Here is a 25,547-nt window from a genome sequence, read left to right on the forward strand (position 1 = left end):
TGAGTGGCGGCCATCATTGTCGTCGCCACAGTAAACTGATTTGCATACCGCCGCCGAGTCCAAGTCCCGTTCTCGGATCCATCCTGGCACTCGCTTGGCATGGGGCTCATGTCATTAGGAGTCTTCAAATGGCAGGACGAGAAGCTCGTAGGTCGCTGGATTTTACTTGCCAGCGCGTGACACACGCGGCGTATGCGCAACGCTTTTCGTGGCTGGGGGGACAAGAGCTGCCCTTTTGACCTTATTCGGGTATGTTTGCACTTCCTGGAAGGGAAATTCTACACGGATATCGTTTCTCGTGCTGCTTATCAGTTAATTCATTGCACTGTGCTATGAAAAGCTGTTTGGCATATACACCTAAAAGTAAGTTTATATTGCAAATTTTGATTTAATTATATGTTGATGTCGTTTGACCCCCTCCCCCCTCTGTAAGCCAATGCCAAATATATTTTACTTTGGAGTCAGCCACTCTTCTGATTCCTACTCAATGTTATGGACCGCCTTTCCAAGTCTTTTTTGGCAGCACTGGTGTCGCCCGAGTCCCGTCTTTCCGATTCCTGTCCAACTGCGTTTGTTTGACTTCCCCGCCCATGTCCTGCTGCCCCGCTGCCCGGATTACATGTCTGGGGCACATCAAACAAGCTTACTTACCAATGACCTCGTTAATGACGAACACACACTGCCACACACGCACAAACACACTCGCACAATCCTCAAAAGCCAAAAGGCAACTTTGTGTGCGCTCGCCATGCTGTTGAGTTTACTTTGTAATTTTCGCTTATCAGATTTATTTTTATTTTTACTTTTGATTTTTTGTCAGCTGCCGCGCAACCCAATTTGGGTTGTGGAAGACTCGTTTCTGATCAACTTTTGGATGCCCTGTAAATGTAATTGTTAGGGACTCTACTCACTTTTAGCTGCTAGTGTTTTACACTTTTGAAATGAAAATCATGCTGAGGGTGTAAAGTACCCCCCTTTTTTTTCAGGGTATCATCGGTGGCATTTGCTGACGTGATCCCCTAATTTCTGGACCCCTACACAGTTAAAGTAATTGCCTAGCCACTGTGGCAGTCGCAATAAAAAAGCGCCTGATTGCCGCCGGTTTCCTTGGCTGCCTCCTCGATCCCAACCCACATCGGCGGTTTAATGAACAGCTAGCTAATAACGCTGACAATATGTTTGCGGATGACGATTGCCATTGACATCACTGCAATGTGCCATTGCCAGGCCCTTTCGAGGCAGTAAAACAGGGCGCATATGTGGCATTTCGATACTGTATTTATCTCATCATCATCATATAACCATTAGCACATGCTCTAGGTAATTACAGTACACTAAGTTTAGTTAACTATTAATTAATTGGTCGAGCGCTGCTGCTTTGTGTGCGGTTTCCGGGAACCGACGTCCGTTTTCCTTTTTCCAGTTGACGGTGCTCTCTGCCCTTCTACGAAAGCAGCCAAAAAGTATGCTATTCAGCGTACACGTTAAATTTAAATAATACTTGTGTGTGGGTGGAGGGTGGTGGGTGGAGGGTGGTGGGTGTGTAACATTCATAGAGGTAACTACATATACATAACGAGGAGTATTTGTAAAAAAAACGTTACAAAACTTGTGGAATCAGCGGAAATCAAATTAACATATCAAAGGAATTTTTTGTTACACAACTTAACAGTGAACTACGAGCTAAAGGTGATCACTAGACTGGTGCTTTTAAGCGGTGAATATGTACCATTATATTCATTAACATTCACATTGAGTATTTTAGATATGGTTGCAGAAGTCCCAAGAGGACTTTCAAACGAACAAGGGATTCACATACGCCCTCAACGAGTGAGTTACAAACAAAACATATTTCAGTAATTAAGAATTATTCATTTTTACGTTGATTAATTTACTTTACTCTCGCGAATAGAAATTAAACTCTTTGTTTGAAAGCTATTGTGTTCATCAAACCGAATACATTTATAATCATATAGATTTTTTCATATATTTCTAGCACCAGTCTAACGAGTTCGACTTGCTACATTTTTCTTCAGTGTGGAAGGAATTTCTTTTTGTCCGTCGAGACCAGCAGGTGAATTTCGATTCCCGCTGCTGGCCTCATCATTGTTTAAGGTGTAAACTGGAATTTGCTTGCTATCAACTAAAACATTGACTAAGTATAATTGCACCTACTGCAGCCAAGTGGCTTTCCATTAAGTCCTAACCCCTTCGATCTCCTAGCTGTGGCTCTTGCGCAGCCGCAGGAGCAACGGGTAGTGGAGGTCCTCGTCGTAGAGGGCGGAGTCCGCCTTCAGCTGGAGATGCCGCTGCCAGATGGTCTCGTTATAGCGAGTGGCCAACTCCACGCGGAAGCCCCTGGCCACGCACTCGTCCTGGAAAACGCTCAAGGTGCGCCCGCGACGAGGAGCCATGATCAGGGCCGATCCCTCGGGCGCCAGATAGTACCAGATGGTGTCCACCAGGGCGGATCGGGCCTCGTCGAAGAACAGGCAGTCGGCGCAGAGGATGAAGTCGAACTTGGCCTGCTCTGCTGGCGATCGGGCAGACTTTTCCTGCCATTTCAGAACCGAGCACTTGGTATAGCAGCTCAGCTCGTTGAGGCAAACGGTTTTCCGCACGTTCTCCACCGATATCTCATTGCCATCGGTCAGGTGAACGGCGTACGGAGTGGCATACTTGGCCAGCATGAGGCCAGCCAGGGAGGTGAACCCGCCACCGAGTTCCAGTATCCACTTGCCTCGATATGAAGCCACCTCCGAGAGGACCAGCGCGGTCAACGCCTCCTCCGAGGGCCAAACGCATATGTTGCCCGTATTATTGAAGCCCATCAGATCACTGGCGGTCAGCTGGCGCTCCATGTGGTGGATGTTCACCGAGTACTCCGACTCGTTCTCCAGCTGCATGCGGTACTTGTACCAGTTCTCCGTCTTGCCCAAGCACTTCAGGCTCACGTGATCCTCGAAGCTGTCCTGACGGAGCAGATCGAAGCTCTTGAAGCGCCGCACGGATGCAGTTTGCTCCTCGGCGAACTCATCGCTGGACGAGGACACCGTCTCCTCGGAGTCCTTGCGCAGCACCTTGGCCAGGATCTTCCAGCGCTTCTGGGCAGTGCTCTGCAGGTTGGGCGTCGCCGGCGGAGTGGGCGGCATGAAGCCGTTTTCGCCGCTCTTGAGACGCAGAACCTCCTCCAGTTCGGTCTGCTCCGGCAGATTCCGGTTGATGTCCTTGTCCTGGTTGTTGTTGACTGCGGCGGCCACCTCGCCGCCCAATCGAGCGTCCAGCGTCATCTTCTTGTGCTCCTTGAGCGCATTCAGTGTGTTGTCAATGTCGTACTGCAGTAGCAACGATATGGTTGCCAACTGTGCCACACCCACTTCCGGTGGCTGATCGAGTTGAGTTTCCGTCGCCTTCTGTACTAAAGCTGCTGACATCTTACTTCAGGCCTTGTTTGATTCACTTTCGCTGTCACTGCTCAGTTTTCCATTTTCCGCCCTGCAATAGGCAAAGATAAAAGGGAGACAGAGTAACGAAATTAGTCCAAGTTTTCAAAAAGTTTTCCCCCTCCATTCGATTTTCCACTCTGCTTCGGACCGCCCTCTTTCTGGCCCATTATTTTCCAATTATGAGTTTTTAATGGCATTAAAAATGCAAATTATCCGACCATAAAAATAAAACAAATTATACCTAGCGCAAAAATCCAAAGCAAAATCTTTGCCCACACGGATGTCGGCAAGAAGTCTGTCAGTATATGTGTACTTTTGCCAGCACATATATATTTTATGAACAATATTTTTCGTAAAAAAGCAATGTTTCGACTTTGTTTCACTGTGTTATTATTGGGCAATTTGCAGATGTAGTGCAAAAATATTTGAAACAAAATGAATTTGCAGGTATTTGTATAAAATTCAGTTTGTTAAATCATCAACTTGATTCATTTAAAATAAAGTTTGTTAGAGTATTAGAACAATATTCATTTACAATGTCTTTATATAACAATTCCCAAAGTTTCAGATAATACCCAGTATGTTTGCGTATGGGCTGTCTCGGCATTTAATGTTTTGATTGCTGCACATTTTCACTCTGTGTATTTTAGAATTTTCTGATTGGCCTTGTGTGTATGAATTCACAGAGCTTGGAAAAATTTACAGCCCCTAGAAAATTGTTAATTATGCTGACGTTAAAGTGCAGAACTGACCAGCTGGGAGTTTTTCCAGCAAAAATGGCCAGCGCATCACCCATTTCCCATCTCCCACTTTCCACTTCCCACGGGCATATGGTGTTTATCGGTGATAAGAGAGGGCGTTCGGCTTCTATTTTCCCGCACACCTGGTCATTGGGTTATGGGTGGGTGCTTCTCGTCTGACCAATGACACCTGCCCCGGAATTTCTCGTAATCACTGGCTGAGCAACGGGAATTCAAAGAATCTTCGTGTTTGTCTATGGCATTTTGGGGTAATTGGGGTGCAATGGTTTTTCCGAAAGAGTCTGGGGTTAAAATCCAGCTATGCGTAAATAAACACACATTGTATGTGTAGGTCGTTGGCAAACGGAATTAATTGATAAACAGCTTAAACACACATAAGTATGACAGATTGCCGCTATGTGTGTGTTTTTACTTATGCATCCGATTGTAATGGCTAATAATTATTAGCCGCGGGCACTCGCATTAATAATACGCACTGTGTGCCGTGGCTGGCTTTGCTCTGAGCTGTTTCAGAAATTCATTTATTCTGCTGCCACCGCAAAATGCGTTAATAATTGCGAATCCAAATATTGACAGCTTGACAAGTTGATACGCCGGTTGCAGGTGGACAAATACTCGGCGTTTATGTTTCAATTTTAATCAAAATGCGCTAGCAGTGCAGCTAATGAGTTTTGTGTGTTTAAATCTCATTTAGGGAGTGAATCATGGGGCGGACTAAAAAAAAAACCTTTTTTTTAATACTTTTTTAGTGAAAGGTATATCCTGCTTATTATACTTTTTTTGTTAGGTTATGAATAATTGATTAAATAATAATATAGTATAAACTTAAATTTATAAATTTAGGCAAAAATTAGGCATAAAATTTAAAATAAAACCCCCACAACGATTCAAATTCCCAATTCCTTGCCATTTCACCCAGTGTTCTGCATTCATTCCTTATCAAACATTAGCAACTTTGAAGAAGTTGCCCCAAACTACTGAGAACCCTACCGCCAGAAACCTGATTGCTGGCCCAATAAAACTTTTCCGGGCTTAAGAAGTATTGATTTGCATTTGCTGAAAGGGTGGAACATGAATATTGAACAGCATCCATTACAGACGTAAGCCCGCATCTTCGCCTATGGCCAAAAGTTTTCCGCTAAAACTCCCTGCGAACTTTAAAGTCCGACGATAAAAGCCGGCAATGTTTACATAATGCTCTGAAACCAAGCTGTCTGGAAAACTTCACACGAGGCTCGCCAGAGATTAGCTTAACATTTTTCATAATGGGGAAAAATCACTTTTCCGTAGTTCAATTGCAAGCAGAATATCGACAATGGCGGTTTCTTCAATCATTGTAAATTTAAAGTTTTTACTCTGGCAAATTTATCCAATCCAATTCAATTCAATCACTTGAGAACTGGCAAAAAGTTGACAGAACAATGAGCGAAGAAAAAGGTTTTTCACTTACCACTTGCAGTTGCAGGGGGAAAAGGCGAGCAGTGGTTTGGAAAACTCGGAAAACTCAGAAGTAAGCGGAATGACTGACGTGCGTGTTGGCAACGCTTGCGGCGGAAACCTGCGAAGGGGCTGCCCCTTTCCACGGCTGTTGTTCGCTTTTCCTCAGCTTTTTCCCAGCCCCTCCCCCCTTCATTTTCAACAATGTGGCGGATCACGCGAGACCTTATTGGACACACTGCCGTGGTATATAGCCACATCCATGTGATGTATACGCGACGCTCGCCGCGCTTATTGCTCGCATTAACTCCTATAATTTATTATTTATTGCAATCTACTGTCACCGAAATTTGCTCAGCGTCTCATTTTATGTTCTTGTGCGGGTATTTTTTATGATTATTATTTTGACTCTGACCTTGGGAAGAAGTGTCAACAGACACATGACTTCTGGGCACACAGACAAGTAGACAAACAAACGCTCGACAAAGAGCCCAGCTGTGAAAAAAAAGAGTTAACAGATAGCACAGTCAAATTAAATTGTGACTGACACCCGGAGAATTTAAAATATCAATTAAGATAAGAGGAATATTTTGGGAGCAGGTGATAAGGTATACTTAAAAGATTTCGTTCAACTGCCTAAATAGATTTTGTTATTCATTAATGCAGAACTGAGCATTTCAAAGAGGCCATAGATATGTATTGTGCAACTTTCGTTCTGGCCAACACAGCTATTAGCAAAAATCATAAATGAGAACTGCTTTTCAGTCGGCTAGTTCCACCATTAATCATCATCATTAATCCGCTCTGTACGCAGTAATTACCTTCGGCGCACAGGGCGTATGCGTAATAGTCGAAACTTTTCAAACGCCTGCTCCGCGCACATATATGTACATATTTTTCTCGAGCGTCTTAAACTTTTATTAGCGCACATAATCCCCACCGATTTACGAGCAACTAACTGTCTAGCTATCTCTGCTGATATATATGCCCCGATTTGTTTACTGTTTACAAGCGTAAGTTGATTTCGCCTGAGCTTTTTTCGATATTCTCCCAATTTTGACTGCAGGCCAATGCCAACGCATCTCAGCCAGTATGCATGTATGTACTCTTTGTATGCAAAGAGGTTGGGATTTAATTTACGTTCGCATCTGGTTTTATTGTGCACTTCTCCCCCCATTCAATGCCCAGTCCCATTCAGAATCCTCGGGCGGGTTCAAGTAAGTGCAAAAATGTAAATAAAAATCCAATTTTCTTCCGCCCGGCCGGTTGTCGGGTGTCCGAATAAAATATTAATTAAATTATTTGCATAGCACACGGCTTCGGCCTTCGGTCCACCCGGCCACCACCGAAACCCGCACTCCTGGTGTCCAGAAACATTTCCGGCTCGGCCGGAAGTGGCCTGGCCGAGTGTCGCCTCCCATTTTTTTATTGCCTGTCACTCACTCGCTTTGCCGCTTTCTGGGGTTTGGCTAAAATAATATTTGACGCCGTGGAAAAGGTTGTCAGTGTTCAGTGGGTGGTAATGGCACTCTGGGAATCGGGGGCTTGAGGAGCTGGGAAAGCTGAGAAACTGGCTGTCGAGGTGAGCGAACCGCACCGCCAGCTCGTGACATTCACGAAAAGTTCAAGGGGAATTCCCGATATGCTGCACTACACTGCACAAATAATGTGATTACGCCGGACAGTAATGACTGGCTAACACTGTTCGGTGAGTTTCCACAATGCCGCACCGTGTTTTGGGTGGGAAATTCGATCCAAGTGGTTTATTGATTCGATTTACTGGGAGTTTATGGTGAAATTCATTTAATTTTCCCCAGGACCTGACACAGAAAGGCTCTCGATAAGCTTCTTTATTGTACCTGAGTATATAAATCCTTTTAGAGAGATAGCTTGGAATGAATAATCCAGCGAACGTATTTCATACTTATTATCCCTTCTTTCCCTAATTTCTTAGCATCTGGGATTGCCTTTCCGACATTTTTGATGTTTTTTTGAGTATTTGGCATTTTGCAAGTTATTCGGAAATTGTGATAACAATTTAAGCCACGTACAGCTGGAAAATTTACATATTTTGCCAAGACCGTATGCTAACTCCCCCAAAACCCCTTTCCCCCCTCATATGACAACACAATTTTCTTGTGTGCACATGCAAAAAGCGCAAATATGTAAAACATTTTGCAGAAGCAACCGAAAGGAAAGTCGCCAACTTGCCAAATGGGCAAAAGGATCTTTGGAGGGTTCGACTTTCCCTGAGGAGGAAGCAGCCAGCCAGGGATCTGGCGAAAACTATATTATCTACTTGGGAAATTGACCCCCCGGGGGAGTCTGCTAGGAGGTCAAGTCGATTTAATATCTCTCTCCTTTGTTTTCGGAGCATGGGCCATAGATGTAATATTTTCCAGCATCATTGCCAGGCTCTTAATCATCACAGGCGACGACAGACATTTTTGGCAGGCGCCACATTTAAAAAAAAGAGGACCAACCAACGCCTTGATAACAAGCACCAGAAAGGAAACAACCTTGTTATCAAGGACCAAGGACACAGTACATCGTTAGCAGCTGACATTAACATAACAAATCCATGGAAAAATGTAAATGTAAAAGAAAAGACGACTGAGTTTCCAGTTAATCCAGCCAGAAAGGACACCCAAATGGGTAGAAGCCACTGGAGCAATTAGGGAACACTATTTAATAGCGAAAGACAGCAAATCATATTTAGCAAAAGCCCAAAACTGGAAAATTGAATTCCGCCAACGTCTTGTTTCATTCACAAACAAAAATAAATAGACGCATCAATAAATAAACAGACAAATAGTTTGCGCCATAAACATGCACACAAACATGGCTCACATAAGTTGGCCAACACACCGAGTACAAACAGACCGTGTATTCCATATGTGTGTGTGCTTGTAGCTCTGGCTATATCCGCATGTACAGCGTGCACACATGGCTGTGTGGCAAACGTACACACATTGTCATGGAGACAACTCTCGCTTCAACTGGCAACTCAGTCAAATGTCTGGAGCTCCCTTCTTGCCACAGGATGAGGCACTGAGATGGCTGTTTCTGAGCGAGAAATCTGGAGTTTGTGGAAGTTTAACTTAATAATAATAATAAGTTTAATCATTGTTTCATTGCATTAGTTAAATGGGATTATATTTTGAAAGCACTCTGACTCAGATATATGTATGTTACAAATGCTAGATGGATATATATATGAATAATATCTTATTTGAATTTTCGTCAATATTAATCATTTACATGTTGATATGAACAGCAGATATATGTTTGTGGCATTTTAAACTCACACTTTTCTATTTTTTTTTACCACATTAAATAAACATTTGGTATACCGATTGTTTTTCAGATAAACTATTACAAATTTTATCAATATTTCGTTGGCGAGGCTTGGCTATAAATCAGCTAAACAAACAACTGCCACGAGCACAGCGACATGGACGTGGCACATGCTAACATGGTACAGGACACTCTGCCCGCTCTATAAATAGTTCCCAGAGGGGGCGTGGCAAGTGGGTGGGTTGCCCACCAGGTATCTGCCTCAGGTGCATCATATGCCGGCAGCCAGGCAAAAATGTGACGTGTGTCTATGCTCAACTGGGGTTGGGAATCTGGTTAAAGTTCTGCATATGTATCTGTGTGTGGACTGCTCCGAGGAACGGAGAGCATGCTCAGTGTCTGCTGGAAATGGTACCTTCCCTTAATGGGTCAAAGGTAAATACACTAATCACTGTGGACGACAGTCCTCGTAATGACGATTTGTTTACCTTGGAAAAGGAGCTCATTTTGGAGGACTAACTAAACAAGACATTTTAGGTTGACCCAAAAGCCGCAATTTGCTTAAATTTAGATTTGTTAACAAATTGAAGATTTTAGATATGGTTTGAATTTCAATTCGGTTTTTACGGAAATGGATGTATGTTTAAATGATTAATAACAAGTGAAATTGTAAGAAGCTTACATACTGCATTATAAGATATAAGATAAGTTTGTGATCTTTGCCCATTGCTAGGTATCAGGCATTCGATACCCCATAATTTTGACCCCGCTTAATACTATACTGTCGCACTTGGGTAGGCCAAAGGATGCCAATGTTGAAGCGGGGACTTCCTCTGCGTGCCACATAAGTGGTCCTTTGCCGAATAAAGCTGTGTTTCGACGAGGACCAAGAGCAGCGGCGGGGATGTGTCTGGCGGAGAATGGGAGTGGGAGCATGTGGTAGTGTGTTAGCGAGGCAACCAGAGCCTGCCTAAATGCTTTCATCACTCAGCTGGAAAGGCACGCACGCTCCACTGGCCGCACGCACAGCCTCCACGAGGAGTGCTCCGCCGTGGAGTGGAATCCGGGGAATTGGCCAAAGTAAACGTCGGATGAGGGGTCGCATTCAGATAACCAATTGACCACTGGAGTGGCATAAACTGTTACTTTAACTGAAAATATGTTTGCCAAGCAAACCTGCTGCTGCTCCGCTTTATTGACAAATGATTGACTGGCCGGGCTTATCTCTGCTGTGAGTGACAGTCAAGTTGGTTAACTCAGTTAACTCATATGTTATGAATGAGTCTTCAATTCGGTTGAATCCGACTTCCATGCTGACATTGTAATTCATTTGCTGGTGGCAGTAATATAAATCACAAAAATTGTCTATTAATAGAAAATCACTTCTGCTGTCAGCGATAATTTGAAGGTAATCGGCTGGCTTATTCGTGATATTAACAATAAATTATTTCTATTGGTTTAGCCTTAATAAGGCAACTGCTTCTACAGACTGGAATAAAATACAGAATTAATTCAAATAACCTTTTTTAAAGACATAAACACGATCTTTAATTTGTTTAATATTGTCTCTTTGTTAAAAGGGAAAAGGTAAAATCAATCATGCTAAGGCAATCATAATGGGTATCTGTATTAGTTCAAATAGCCATCCATCTATGCAGCTTTACGTATTCCATCGGACAAACAACCAACATTGGCCCCTTTTGCCATAAATCTCTCAATTGGAAAAACATATAGGTATTATATATATATATGTGTACATATATATGTGCTGGCAAAAACAAAAGTAAGTGCCTTTTTCATAAATCAAATCACGATTCAGAAATCTGTGCCCATTGAGGTTGGCTGCTGAGCCCTTTCATTGCACACTTTCAATTTAATTTATATTCTGCCAGCCTGTTTTTTGTTGTGCAAAATACGTGTAGAATGAAAAATATGAAAATGCATATAAGCGCAGGATGTTTTCTAATGAACTTTGACACATGAGAGTCGGGTGTCCATGCGAAGCCCTGAATCGCGTGTCCATGTCAAAAGTCGCGGGGGGCAGCTGGAAAACACAATGCCCCTAGCTGCAATGAATGAAAAATCAGCTTGACGCATGCAACTTTTTTTTGAATTTGTTTTGCTCCGTTTTTTGCCAAGTGCCCTCAGGGCAAAACTTAACTGACTGATGGGTTGACTAACTGAGGGACAAACTGAAGGACTGACAGACTACTGCATACCCCGAGTCACTACAAAAGCTAATATCGACTGAATCGAAGTCCTACTGCTATCCAAATCACTTTCATCTCAGCCTCTTGAGGCTCAAGAAATTTATTTACTCTGCGATTTTCGCCAGATATGTTGATGACACGCTCTTGAGTATGCAAACTCGAGTGGCTGCTCATCGAAAATTGAAAAATATGCATAAGTTCGAGTGTTGGCATCAGAGATTCTGTTTTCCCAAAATGGAAGAATATTTTTCTTTCACTTTTTTTGGTAAATGAAAATAAGCTTTATGTATTTATAAGCAATCTTCGGTTTTCAAAATTGTACAATATTTGCTAACAAGCGTAATTTGCTCTTACCATACTTAATTATACATATGAGTAAAATCTTAAACTGCAGCTTAAGCGTTAAGGAATATTTTCTTTATGAATAGAATTTTATGCCAAACCCATTACCTGCCTAATATGCCCGTTTCGCCGGAAAGGGTAGCCGCAGAAAAGCGAGCTTATCGCCAAATCACGGCCAACTGCAGCGAAAATAGTTGGTTAGTTCGTTAGTTGATTATTACACGTCCTGCCACCGCTGCGCTCCCCTTTGGCCAGCCCCTCATATTTTTCTGTATTTTTCGTTTTGCGGTCGCCACTGCAGTTGCAGTTGCAGTTGCTGTTGTGGCAGTTGCTTATCACAGCTTAATGGGTCACTGCATTGGGGGAAATTTTCGTGCTGACGCGGCGTGTGCGTAATGCCGCAGGATTACGTATCCGCCAGATCCTCCGGACGTCGGGGCCCTCACGCAGAGAGGCTCACATTATGCAAACTTGGCAATAAAAATTCAATTAAGCTGCAAGGACGCGCTGTCAAGTGGAAGAAGGAGGAGGATGGGATACGAGAGGGGACTTTTCCGACTTTGCCGATAAATCACAAAATTTTCTAAAAGCCCTGCGGCTGCAACAATAACAAATTGTGACATGCTGTGCTGCCGCTCACGACTTTGATGCACGTTTTAATTATAATTTTGACGCCAACTGTTTAAACACAGCAACTCACACACGCAACGATAACAGCGCAACAACAATCCGCACTAATTGTTTGCCTTCGAATGGTGGGGAGGGGGTTGGGTGCGGGGTTGGGGGGCTAGGAAAAGCCAAGGGGAAACGCAAAGCCCCACATGTGTGCTGCGGCACGGAGGAGGAGGGAGGCAGCCACACAAAGGACTCGTGAGGCAGGACCGCCAGGACAATGGCCAGCTCACATGCACAGACGCTCTCACTCCGCTCAGAAGCGAAACATGGTCAGCCCAAGTCACGAAACCATCTGCCCCAGGCATCGAGCCAAGAAAATGCACTGGGAAATTCCAGGAAATTCGAATTTCAGATGGTAGCCAAACACAAAGTCCGGGTTCATCAGATGAGCCCTTTGGTGCCTCGGAGGGTATGAAGGTTACGATTGTTAGCATTATAAAGTCTTATAGATTTGTTATTGCAATGCAGGCATCATTCATGTATAGTAATATTTAATATATGCACATTATTATTATTAAATAAGATATGTAACAATTACTCGAAAATGTTCATCGTATGGAAGTCATATAAATTATGTTTTTGGATACATGACGCACCGAAATCACAAAGGTCAAAATCATTGAATATTATCAAACGCAGAAGATAACCATTTACACGTATACGATAAAGATTTCGATTCCACAAAATCAATAGAACTTTGCCAATGGGCCATGTAAAAACGAACATATACAATCTCTTTAATCGGAAATGTTATGAAAATGCGGTCAGTAGGCATGATAAACCCTTTTTGAATTGCTCACTCGAATGGTTCACTAACTGATTATGTACAAATCGAACAAGTCAGCTCGATAGTGCTTAATTAAAAAGGCAAGCGATTTTTAGTGTAGATAAAATTATAAAGTCCACTTCGATCAAAACACAGCTCATATAACGTATGCTCTAGAATTTAAGGGCATGAAATTGGTTGCATTTAAAAGTAGGTAAGCCAAAAATTGTGTTATGTTGCGAGTTAGTGATTCAAATAAATAAATTCTCATTTCTAGACACTAACTTGCTGTGCTACACTTTTTCGCTCAGTGCACTTTGGCGAAAGGCGCAACTTTCGACATGTGACCGTGTGCCATCTGTGTATAAATGAGAGTGTTTTTGGCGACTGCCATGTGCCCCAATCCGTGGACAGGAGTGATGCAGGGGCATCGGGTGTGTGTTAGATTTATGGCCACGAGGCGATGGATAGTGGCTACTGTGCCACAAGCCGTGTGTGCGAGTGTGTATAAGCGCTACTCAATTAATACTCATCAGCGTGACATTAGTGCCGTTTGCAGATGAGTGGGAGGATGCACAAGGACGAGGTATGAGCACGTGCATGTGGTTCGGCCCAATTGTTTGGCATTCTGACAGGACCCTGTCCCCTCCCCTGATTCAGCTCTCAATCACGGCTCATTTGCCAGACGTCTTATTCAGCTCATCAATAAATCGGGGCCATAAATCTACTTCAAGTGTTCGCCTCATCGTCAACAGACATTTTTTATGTCGCTCCCGAACTTTAAAGCGAATAAATATCAAACGCTGTCGCATCCCAGCAGCGTTTTTATGGCAAACAGAAAATTTAATGCGACTTTGACTTTAATTAGGCCATAAAGTGGGGAACTACAGACGCAACGCGTGGCCAAACTCAAGTTCAAGGAGTACATAAAGCAAGTAGCCCAGAAAGCGACGGAAAATGGAAAAGCCGAGGAGTTTCAGGGGAAAACTTGACCGAATGGGAAATGCCGGCGAGTCACTGGGCGTAAATTAAATGTAATTGAAAGCGATTGACAAATAGAATTGCGGATTGGCAGGGCGAAAGGGAATTGCAATTGGGATTGATCCAAGCTCAATTAAACTCTGAACCCGCTTAGAATTATTTTCTGAGTATTGCAAACGAATTGAGCGGAAAACATACACTTTTCGGAATTTTGTCATTACCTTTTCTACGAATATAAATTTAATAATACTCAAAATTGATTAAAAACGGAAACAGAAAACTACTCGTGTCCTTTATGAACCTTTTGCCCAAGGTTTTAGGGCTTTGCAAAAATATCCTTTCCGCTTTGCTGCTTTTCAACTGGCAAGCTCTGACGAAACGAACTTTTGGATGCAACTTTTGGCAAGTATTAACCCTAGCGTTGACCTTTGCGAGGACTTTGGCTAACAGTCAGCAAAACAAAGGCTGGCTAGTTTCCACTTCCGGCAGCTGAGAACTTTGCAGAGAAATAATATTTGCTTTTACCACGGCGACCTTCTGTGCAGCTTAGTCAAAAGTCAACGGGCGTTAGATAAGTTATACTATGTTTGGCTTGCGATTGATAGCAGGGCGGAATTCGTGATATTGAGATAAGATCCAACTTATCTTTGGAAATATTTAAAAATCAAAATCCATTTTTTCAGTTGCCAGGCAGAGAGATTTTTTGTCCTTTTCGGTTGTGTATACACATCAAAACAAATCAACTTGCAGTTCGTAAAATATCAAAAACTGAATGAACAACAAAACGCACCGAAACTTACATTTGCATTGAAAAATGTTTACAAAAAAGATTTCAAAAGTCATTTACCAGTCAAAACGCTCTCGGCGAGTCAGTTGAGTCGATGCAAACTTCCAAGTGCTTAAGATATGTGTTCTCTTGATACATTTATTTAATGCTCGTCACTTAACACATATTTAATCATTTCTGTTGTACCTTTTCATTCACAAAATGCTTGGCATTTTAGCTATTTTCCTTTGATGATTTTTTCCAACAATATTAAAAGCCACACACAAATATTTTCCCGCAGCACTCGCCGCGAAAGTAGCAACAAACTCAATGGAATTCAATGAAACTCGTGTTTTCCGCCCGGCCAACGTTGCGTATGAGCGACGACGACAAACTGAGCCCAAAATCCATGTCCGAAAATCCAAGTAGCTCGGTCGCATCGAACATGTTGGTGTTGGCTGCCATGACGAATCTCGTCGAACGTGTTGCGAGTGTGGGTGGTGGGTGGTGTGTGGATGGGGTGACGGCCTTCAAGGGGAGCGGGAGGTTCCGCTGGCTTATCACTAAAAATTAAGACAAAGATGTAACGCGCTATAAGCGAAATAAAACAAGCAAACAGCCGGGGGTAAAGAGGTTAAAGGGGTCGACGCGGTTACAGCCACGGTGCATGCCATTACAAAGGCTTATAAAACTATTTAAGCCACACACTTGCGGTTGCGAACAGGACTTTGCCTATTTTTCAACAAATTATACGAATTAATTATGGGTAGAAAGTAAACGAAAGCAAAGGATTATAATTTGTAATTTGGGAATTTAATTTTTTTAAACGCTGAAGATAAATTTATCCAAAATCAGGGTTGCGAACCCGTATCATTTTGATTCTGGTTCGGTTCGGGATTCGAACGTTAACGATTGAAAGGTTTCCGTTTGGCGAACCGGTTCGCAAGCACGCTTTAAAAAGGCTTTGGTTCGAACCAGGGCCTTTTTTTAAATAACTATAAATCCCTAGTTATTCTCATTCTTCATAATAAAGGATAACGTTTATAAGATATTCTAAAAGAAATATACATAATAATTGCGTTCTATGAAAAGAGAAAAATTAAATTATTTGACTCTTATTCGCTAGTGTTTTTTTTAATAAATTTTAATGTACTAAATGCTGTACTTTAATGCTTTACATTTATTTTCTTTAGAATTCCGCACGGATGTCATTCATAATATTAGTAAATATGGGTGCATTAATTGTACACTGTCAAAAGAGATGGAAGATGTCTACGATGAGGATAAGATATTATTGGTTAAAGTTGGCCAAATGAAAAGGATTATTAAATGAGCAAGAAATTTGACCCTTTGCTTAAACAATATAAAATTCTATTTTCTTCTCTAAGCAGATTTGCGCTATATATTATAAATGCACATTACCCAAAATATTGCGAGTTTGTCAACATTAAGCAAATTGTGACTATTCATTTTTAGAACCGAATCCGATTTATTATTCTTTTCTCAATAAATCTGAATCACTCCGGTTAGAAGTGGTTCACCGTACTGGGCTTATTTTCTCTGGTTAATATTTATGTATTTCAAACATATCTCAAACAACTAAGGCACAGCTCAGCTCTTGGAAAATCTGCTTTAACTTAACCTCATTCCCGCAAAATCCGCAGAATCGAGGCTGAAACTGTAGTGATGTTCATCTTGTTACCAATTCTAGCTTATCTGCTAATGGCTGTGAGAAAGGCCGGCTCAAATTAGGGAAATGGAAAAGCGAAAGGGGTGGGAGGGGAGGTTCGAGATTGCGTGGGCTTCTTCTGACGTGTTGATGTCTCTCTTTCTTGGCCAAATTCTTGCGCGTTACTTGGCTTTTGTTGCCTTTAAATGATTTTCCATTTGCACATTTCACGCGTCCAAACGGTTGGCTTGTTTTTGTTCTTGCCGCTGGCTAGAAAATTCGCGTTCATTCATAAAAAAGAAGGTGAACACGCTTGTGGGCGTCGGAAGAGCGTCGGGAAAGCGTCGAGCGATGAGCGTGGAAAACGGAAAACAATAAAACGCCAGGCAGCGACGCGACGCCGACGCCGGCAGACCAGACAACCAGGCGTGCTAAGTGAAAATCGAGGGGGTGCGGAAAAGCGCGGGGATGTGGGCGGAAAATCTTGTGGGTGGCCGAAAGGCAGGGCGGAGGGAGGGAGGCACCCAAGTTTTTTGGTCGTTCGCAATTTTCGCTCTCTTTGTTGTTGCGTCTCTTACTTTTCGCTTTATTTATATTAATACACATCGCATTCGTATCAATGAGTGTGTTTTGGGCTGGGAAATCTTTGTCTCTGTGTGCGTCTTATTTTTATTTATTTTCTTTTTACCCAACGCGCCTGAAAACACAAACACAAAGCGAGCAAAAAATGAATGCCGCATATTTGTTACTTTTTACTACAAACACAAACGAGCGAACAAAAAGAAATTTTCAAACAACGGAACCGGAAAAAGGAACAAAACTTCGAACACTGCGGGAAAACTGTTATCTGCACTGCGAGAAATTGTATTTCAAAACGATACACTAAATTTACTTGAGAAACTATTAGAAACTATTAGACATCATAGACTGTTATTACTAATAAAAAGTTTCTTACTTTACAAGATATTGCTACATTCGTTCCTGAATAAAAACCACATAGTTTTTCCAATCCTTACAGACTGAACTCTTCTTTTTGAATCTGGTATGAATTGAATTCGAAAAAAAAGTGCAATGTTTTCTTTTGTGTATTCACCTAAAGAAGGGAAAACCTCCGAGCTCCCATACTCTGGCATTTGATTTTTTTCCGTTTCTGCCAGCAGGAAAAATAAAACAGAAATAAACGGAAAATGTCAACCCAAACAAGACAAAGAACGAGCTGCTAGTCGATAAGGTCGTCCCAATCAAAACACACACAGAATCGGGTTAGGATTGGTTCGAGCAAAAAAAGGAAAAAAAGGACATGAATTGGAGGAGGCTGGTAGTCCAGGATAAGCTCTAATTCCTGGCAGGATCTTCAGTTCCTTTCGCCGAAACTCTGCATACCAATGCCATGATTTATTATTCTCATTAGCGGCTTTTGGCGGCTTGCTGCTCCCCAAGGATCATTATTGATAAGGGTCGGATTAGCGTCATCAGAGCTCAAATTTCAGCGGTGACAGAGCGGGGACTTTACATTGGATAACTTGTTGTCGTTCGCTTACGTAATCCAATTTTCGCCATTTGCCTGATGCCAAAAACCTGCGTTTATTTTTAAAAGCAAAGCAGCGAAGAAACCCGCAATTACACTTATCTGTGTGCTGTGCAAATAACTCACGGCTCATTTGCAGCTGCACCTGAAGGCTTATTAAGACCTGGCACAGGAACCCTCCCTCAGTCGGAACCCAAAACACCAACCCATGTGCCATGCTAGCCGAGTTATGAGAACTGCCAGCCGAGTTAAGTCACAAGGGGCCAAATGAAATAATGATACTCGTACCGGGCGCACACAGTTGGCATTTTCGATTTGCGTCAACGTCGTCGGCCGCTGTCAGTGTCCGGAACATGGACGAACCCAGTCCGTAGAAGCCCCAATCCCCATGCCCATGCCCATGCCCACATCCCGACCCTCGCGGCTGAAGGGAAGCTGCCTGCTCATGTAAAATTGATGTACAAGCGGTCCCGTCTGGTCTGCATTCGAAATAATTATTAATAAAAATAATGTGCCATGAAATGTTTTCGTTGTCGTCCTCGCCGATGCACTTCCGCCTCGGCCCGCTCGTCGCCCATCACCCTTCCTCAGCTGGTGGATGGCATGGTTCTCGGGTAATTAACACTCAGCGGGAAAGTTCAGTCAGCTGAAAGACTGACCCGGGACCCATTCTGCAGGCCAAGAGGGGTTTTATGGTTCCTGAGATGTCGCGTGGAGCTTTGCTAAATGGGTTACTTAAAAGTTGAAATGAAGAAAGTGTTGAAAATGCATTGGCATGTCGGGGTATAAACCCAAAACATCAACAATGTGCCACAAGTTGGGTAATACTTTAAGGTTGCAAGAATGAGTAATATGCATTGCCAGAGAGATTGTTTTGTTAGCAGGGACAATAAGCCATAAAAAAAAGTATATAAAAACAATATTATTATTAACGTTAATTAGCTGCACAGCTATTATTCACGCTAAAGGATGTACTAATTAGCAATTATCTAGCAGAGCTGAACAAAAAGCGACATCCTTCTTGAATTGAAATCCAGGTTTACACTTTGCAAAGTTGGTAAGGCACTCGGGTTGCCCTCTTGTTAGCCGTTGCTTTGTCGCACTGCTCCCTTTGCTAATTATGGCATTTTTCTTGCTAACAATTACTGCCAAATGGCTGAGAGCACATTGGGCATTAAGTAGCTGATTACCCAACCCCGGCAGACGCCATCGGTTTGCGATTCGCACAGCGCTTTCAATTAGCCGCGGATCCAATTTTGAATTTAATTAAATCGATTATTTTTAAACGGGCAGTATAATTACATTTTATTTTGCATTAATTGCCGCCGCCTTCTGCCGTTCGCCTAGGCAAACATTTCGCTTTCGCATATAACTTTTATTTATATTTGAAAACTTGGCACAAACCGTGCCACACAATGTGCAGTGGATGACGCAAGACGTATATTTTCTGCTTTTGGCAGCCGACTGGCTGGTAAGCCCAACGCGATTTCAGCTGCATTCAACATAAGATATTCGCTCTTGTTTGCATTGGCATTGCAGTAACTCGCAGGCATTTTAATTACTTTCAAATTAATGGCACATATGCTAGGCGCAGTCAAAGTCCGCGTTGCGCATACGCCGCGTTGCCCGCCCGCAATATTGACACATTAAAGCAGAATAAGCCACAATTATGCGAATGTGGTTCACGAATTTCCCCCTTAGCCATAGGAAAATGGGAAGGCAGAGAGGTGCACAGCCATTTGTCGTGTGCTCATTGAAAAATACATCACCGAGTATCTTTGCCGCGAACAGGCGATAAATAGATAGATAGATAGAAACCTGAATGAGCAAAGTCAGAGCAGGGCATTTGAAACGATTTCATTGCACAGCAAATAACACTTTACCATTTGTTAAGTAGTTTATTTTTCATTTAACTAGTCATTTTAGTGACAGATTTGGTATAATAATGACTACTCAATTTAGTAACACATCTAGCAAATCAGAGCTACTTGATTGTTTCAAATTCGGTTCCCAATCATCGTTAGAAATTCGCCTATTCACAATTTTCCCATTTCCGCACCCAGACGCATAAAATAAATAATATAAATCCGCAAAATGGGCGGCGAATCGGCAAATATGTAAAAAATGCTGAGCGCGGCAAGCGGCGGCGGAAAATTAGTGAGCCAGGGGCACTCGAACGCGCACCCAGCGATGCCATCATTTCGATGCCCAGAAAGTTGGCAACAAATTCGCGCGCCGTTCCTCAAGTGCTGTTCGCCGCCACGCCCACCGCCCCGGCCACGCCCACAGCCGCCCCCAGAGATGTGAAGTGCTCGAGTGCGGCTCGCACTCTAGAACATTTTGTTGGCGCTGAGCGCCCCATTGAAACTGTTCATGCCATAAACTTTTGCAGCTCGAGTTTTCGCGCACATTTTCCCCTCCAGATTTTTTACTGGTGTGCTGGGCATTGGGCCACTGCATTGTGAAATATTCAATAATAATAATAATAATGTTCGCCTTGACCACGACGCATATGCTGAGTGCCAAAATGAATGCTCTGGCTGGCTACCCCTTGAAGAATTCTCGAAGGACACGGCTGTTTGGTCTGTGTGGAGGATAGAAGGGCGGGGAAATGTTTGCCAAAATATGCGCAGAATAAATAAAGTCTAAAGTAAACATTTGGCAATGTTCCGCGCATTTCCACATTTGAATTACACATGAAACATTCATTTTTATTTCGTTCCCATGTCAGTTTTTAAATTGGTTTTAAAGCGAAAGATAAGCATTAATCAAATTCATTAACAAACTTCTGATCATTGGAAATGAATTGGCAGAACTTAAAACATTAAATTATACACCCGTCCAAGTTCATTGGCTTATTTCCGAAAAGTTTCGCCATCAGAATGCAAACACATTTTTGGCTTTTGTTGTCTGCACGAAATTGATTAATTTATTTTTATGTTTATATGTCCGTGTGGGCCCCTTGTTATCCATTTGCCATTAGCGCCATTGTCAGCGCACTCGAAATGCTTTGTGATATATACTTTTTATATCAGCCAGACAGCATCTAGCCGTGGATTTATGTATCCTCTATTTTCCATCTATACTGTATACATTATTTCGAGATCTCTGGGCCAGCGGACAGTTGGCCATTAAATGGCAGACCCGGGTTCATCATGTTTCATTTTTCTCGGTTTACATTCAATTTGCTTTCGACATTCGCTCGCAATGGTGTTTGAGCCAAAACATTTGGTTTCACTTTGCGCATAATTAACTTTTGCAGTTGCCGCCTGGCGAGCAATTTGCTTATTTATGTACACTTTCGACGATTATGAATTCAGGAACTTTGCTCTCGATTTGGCAATTTACGAGGATTAGAAAAGAGGAAAGAAAGCCTGGGATAATTATGCATAAATAACTTGGGTATTGTGTATACGCAAATTGAATTGTTCTGAAAAAGTTACACAAGCAAATTTAATCGCAGCCATAAATATTAATCACCTAATGCTGCGCAAATGCTAAAATTTAAACTTTTAATGCTTAAAATTTACATCAAATGTGTGAAAATCAGTTTATTTTAACACAGCATAAATTTGCCAATTTGGTGTTTCGCTTGAAATTCAACTTTTGTATGGTTCCCTTCTCCCAAGTGCCACGTTGCGTATGAGTAATGAGCACAAGCATTCGATTTCGCGCTCTTGGAACGATGCCAAGCGTGCTCAGACAATGGACCATTGAGCGGAAAACTGGGCGGGGAAATGGGAGAGGTGTGGGAAAGTGGAGCGGGGAAAAGCGGTCGGGGGAGTGAGCAGCGCAGCCAGACACAGACGCAGCGACGGCGAGGAATGAAAGCCATTGCCAAAATAGCCAAGTAATTGCAAATCGCCAAACTCGTGCAGTCAGTGCGAAGGAATGTGAGTACGTGTATAAATAATTCGGGACCTCCTGGCCGAGATGAGTTTCTGGTGCTATTTATATTCGCACGCAGCTTGATATGGCTTCGCCTTATGCTGTCGGTGCCCTTTGATTACGCATACGCCCCGTTCCCCCGGCGGACTTCATTTGTGCACGCGTGTGCGCTTAATTGTCAGCAAAGTGCACTCCACCTTTCACTTGCTTACTCAAATGTAATTGCACACAAGTGCAATTAAACAGCTTGACGCATGCGGCGCGAATTTCCACGCTTGGCAAGTCGCCTCGGAAAACTCCAACTCCCAGCGAGCTGTCAGCTGTCCGTTGCCAGGAGCAACTTGGCTGCCAATTCCATTAGGGAGTATGCTGGGTAATTAGCTTATGAGGGCTTTCTAAATTTGAACTCTTTAAAAGACATCCCTTCACTGCTTCTTTGCTCAAATTGGGTGTCAGATTATAAGTCTAGCTCTTTTAAATAGCTATATCTTTTTGGGTTATCTCTTCAGCTTTAAAAAATATCTTATGCTGCATAAGTTTACATATAGCTATCTTTTTTATTCGACTCCATAAAGCCGGCATCCTTTTCTTTCGCTTTTCCTTTAACAATTGATTGGCATCGCCCGTAGAATCACCACCATTACCTCCTCCTTGGCCATTTCTGCAGTTTGTCTTCATTCATCTCGGGCAGCATCGCCTGAAAAGTCGTAAATTTTAAATGCTTTTGTAGGTCATTGCTGCCGCGATGGCAAAGTCCAGGCAATGAGCATTCAAACGAGGCGAAGACGAAAGTTCCAGCTGAACCTGTGCCAAGCGGGTCTTTTGAACTGCAGCCTCTCGGCTTTCCTCCAGCTCACTTTTCCTCTCAGTCGAAAGACGAAGGAAAATTTATGCGCCTCGCTGGGTCGGTCAGCGAAATGGCGCCAAGGTTCAAAGCTCCAAGCAAAGGTTGTGCCAAAGGGGGAGGGGGGCAGGGCCAGTAAGTGGCCCCCTCCACTGGCCTCATGATTGGGTTTTGGCCACCGTTGTTCCCTTTTTCGCCGCTCTGCCTTCGCTGGCTTTCTGCATTCAGTTTTATGGCAAATTGTTTGCAACAGTGTTTGAACTTTTATTCGGGGCCCTGTTCACTTGTTTTTTCGGCCATGCAAAACATGTCGCAACAGCCGGGGAAAAATTGTAGCTGCACTGCAGCCTACTGAAGGACAAGGGCTACGCATAGGCAGGGAAATGGGGGGAGGGTCGGAAAAGTGTTGGCCCATCACGTATACGTAATGTGTTACGTTCAAGTAACAACAACGAGGGTTGTGCGAGAAGTACTCAAGCGGAAGTTGGTACAATAGCATGGCTTTAATTGTAACAAATTTAGAGTTAGTTAGTTGAAATGAATGACAGAATGATATACTATGTAATTACTACAACTAATCCAATAATATTCAAAGATAAATCCAATAAAAATACGCTAACTTCTTAAATGAATATTCCCGAATATATCAGTCCAATGAGCCGCCCCTTCTGAATTCGAATCACTTTATAGCCATCGAGGAGAGGGCTAACAAATACACAGGCACTTATTGCAATTTCAGCCACATACATACATATATATATATACATATACATATGCACAGAGCCAAGGCAAAACTCGCAAATTCGCAGACAACTCAGAAACTCGGTGCTCCAAAGTGCAAAGCGGCGCAAATGTTCAGTTTGGATTTATTGTTATGCGATTCTCTCAAGTCTATATATATAAATACATGCTATATATACGTATGTGTGTGTATTTGTATGTGTGTGGGCATGGCACTGCGGCGAAATGTATTACAATTAATTTGGCACACACGGCGTATGCTGAATATTATTTGGTCTCTGCAATCGAGCAAATCCGCGGCAATTGGCAATTATACAAATTCTCCTCGCAGACAATCGCAACTGCAAAGCACACAGCAGACGGGCGGGTGGCGCGGGAGGGGGCGTGGCAAGTCCACCCACGGCCATGGTGATTGATGATTCGACCTCCGATGATGTGACAAAGTGGCAGTTCTGTACACGGTGCCACCCACGATGCCCGAGGTGATGCGAGGTCGGGTCAAAGGTCTGCGGCTGATTTGAACTTTAAATGTTGCAGCGACATTTGCATTTGGTCTTTAAAAATATCACGCACGTGGAGTATTGCTGCACATGCATTACGCCCAGCTAGTAGTTCACTGAGAGAAGGTATTTACCCACGCCAGTTCACCCAGTTGTCTATATAGTAAGCTGAATTCATCCAAGATCCTTACATTTTCCATTTATTTGTATTTAATGCTTTAATTTCCATATGTGGATTTATTTCTATACCTCTTACTCGTTGAAAAGTATGTAACAGGCTGAACGAAGCGTTTCCGACCATATAAAGTATATATTATATATATATTCTTAATCAGAATCAATAGCCGAATCGATCTGGCCATGTCTATCTGTCCGTCCGTATGAACGTCGAAATCGCAGGAAATTATAAGAGCTAGAAGTTTGAGATTCAGCATACAGATTCTAGAAACAAAGACGCAGCGCAAGTTAGTTGACCCATGTTGCCACGCCCACAAATCGCACAAAATTGAGACATCCACACTTTTGGAAAACTTATTGATATTTTTTCATATTTTTATTAGTCTTGTAAATTCTATCAATTTGATACAAAAAAACTTTTTGCCCATTTTATTTTCATTGTCCCTAATATCTATTGATATTCCATCGATATATATATATATATATATATATATATTCACACTTCCACTTGCTCAGTAACGAGTATCTGATAATCGGGGAAGTGTACTATATACATATAGTACTATAGACTATAGCATTCTTTCTAGTTTCGCTTGATTTCTAAGGAAATGAAAAGGAAATCAAGAATTGTGAAGTCCTCGAATATCAGATACCTATACTTACATATGAGAGAATGATAAAGATATTCGAAAATGGAAGAAGACATTATCTTGTCATATTCCGAAGCAGAATTGCTTCGCTAGAATCTGCATCCTTAGTCCTAACCTTCTATCTTTTATAGTTCCAGAGATCTTGACTTTTATACGGACAGATAAACGGACAGACGAAACATTCTTCTTAATGAGTCTAGTTTACCCTGTAACTCTAAGAGTAGTACGAGTAGCTGATTCCAACTGAAACCAGTTGTCTGGATGCACTTACCTGTGTGTCAACAAAGAACGTATCTAGTGCGTCTAGAAGCAGCCAAAAGGACCACCTGGGTGCCGCCTCCAATGCCGATGATCGAGCTAATGGCCCCCAAGGCATGAAGCGGTGATTTGGGGTTCGGGCTAACGAGGAGGATGGGCGGCAGGTGTCACAGCGACGGGCGCACACTCTTCATCCATCCGCTTGGCCGCACACTCGACGCGGGGAATCCGGGTCCCGGCCAGAACTTCAAACGCTCGCCGGGCACTTCGTTTATTTACACAAGAAACAAGTTTATGCCGAGAAGAACCATTCGCAGGCACTTAGCAGGCGCTCGCGTTTATTATCTTAATAATTTTCAGAGTTCAGGCGGCGCTCTTTGACGCACAACTAGGGATTCCTGCTCGCATGAGAATGGGATTCGGATCGGTGTCTCTGGGTCCCGACCAACTGCACCGTGCGAACCGGAGGCGGCAACTAAGCGAATCGAGATTCTGTTGGCACTCGCACTTCCCAAGAGCCAAGTGCACGCCGAGCGATTTGTTTATCCATCTGCTGCGTACGCGTGAATTTGTTCGTTATTAATTGCAATAAATGGTGTCGGCGTGGGCGC

The 25,547-nt window shown here is 42.8% G+C and overlaps 1 protein-coding gene across 3 annotated transcripts; it reads right to left on the bottom strand.

Moving 5' to 3' along the window:
- Positions 1–1,256: 1,256 nt before the first annotated feature.
- Positions 1,257–25,355, bottom strand: LOC6732921 (calmodulin-lysine N-methyltransferase). Of its 3 annotated transcripts, none has more exons than XM_016178032.3 (2): positions 24,950–25,355; positions 1,257–3,495 (listed from the first exon to the last, which is right to left on the bottom strand). In XM_016178032.3, exon 2 carries the CDS (start codon positions 3,432–3,434, stop codon positions 2,220–2,222), a length of 1,215 nt encoding a protein of 404 aa, XP_016025643.1. In that variant the 5' UTR covers positions 3,435–3,495; positions 24,950–25,355; the 3' UTR covers positions 1,257–2,219. The 3 variants fall into 3 exon arrangements, with proteins under 3 accessions (XP_016025643.1, XP_016025644.1, XP_016025642.1); XM_016178033.3 differs by lacking the exon at positions 24,950–25,355 and adding an exon at positions 14,889–15,078; XM_016178031.3 differs by lacking the exon at positions 24,950–25,355 and adding an exon at positions 14,763–15,077.
- Positions 25,356–25,547: the final 192 nt, after the last annotated feature.

Source organism: Drosophila simulans, chromosome 2L (assembly GCF_016746395.2).
Source record: "Drosophila simulans strain w501 chromosome 2L, Prin_Dsim_3.1, whole genome shotgun sequence".
NCBI lineage: Eukaryota > Metazoa > Arthropoda > Insecta > Diptera > Drosophilidae > Drosophila > Drosophila simulans.

Bases quoted from the DNA above. Each gene is read 5' to 3' on its own strand.
- LOC6732921 (XM_016178032.3), bottom strand. From the start codon at position 3,434: ATGTCAGCAGCTTTAGTACAGAAGGCGACGGAAACTCAACTCGATCAG.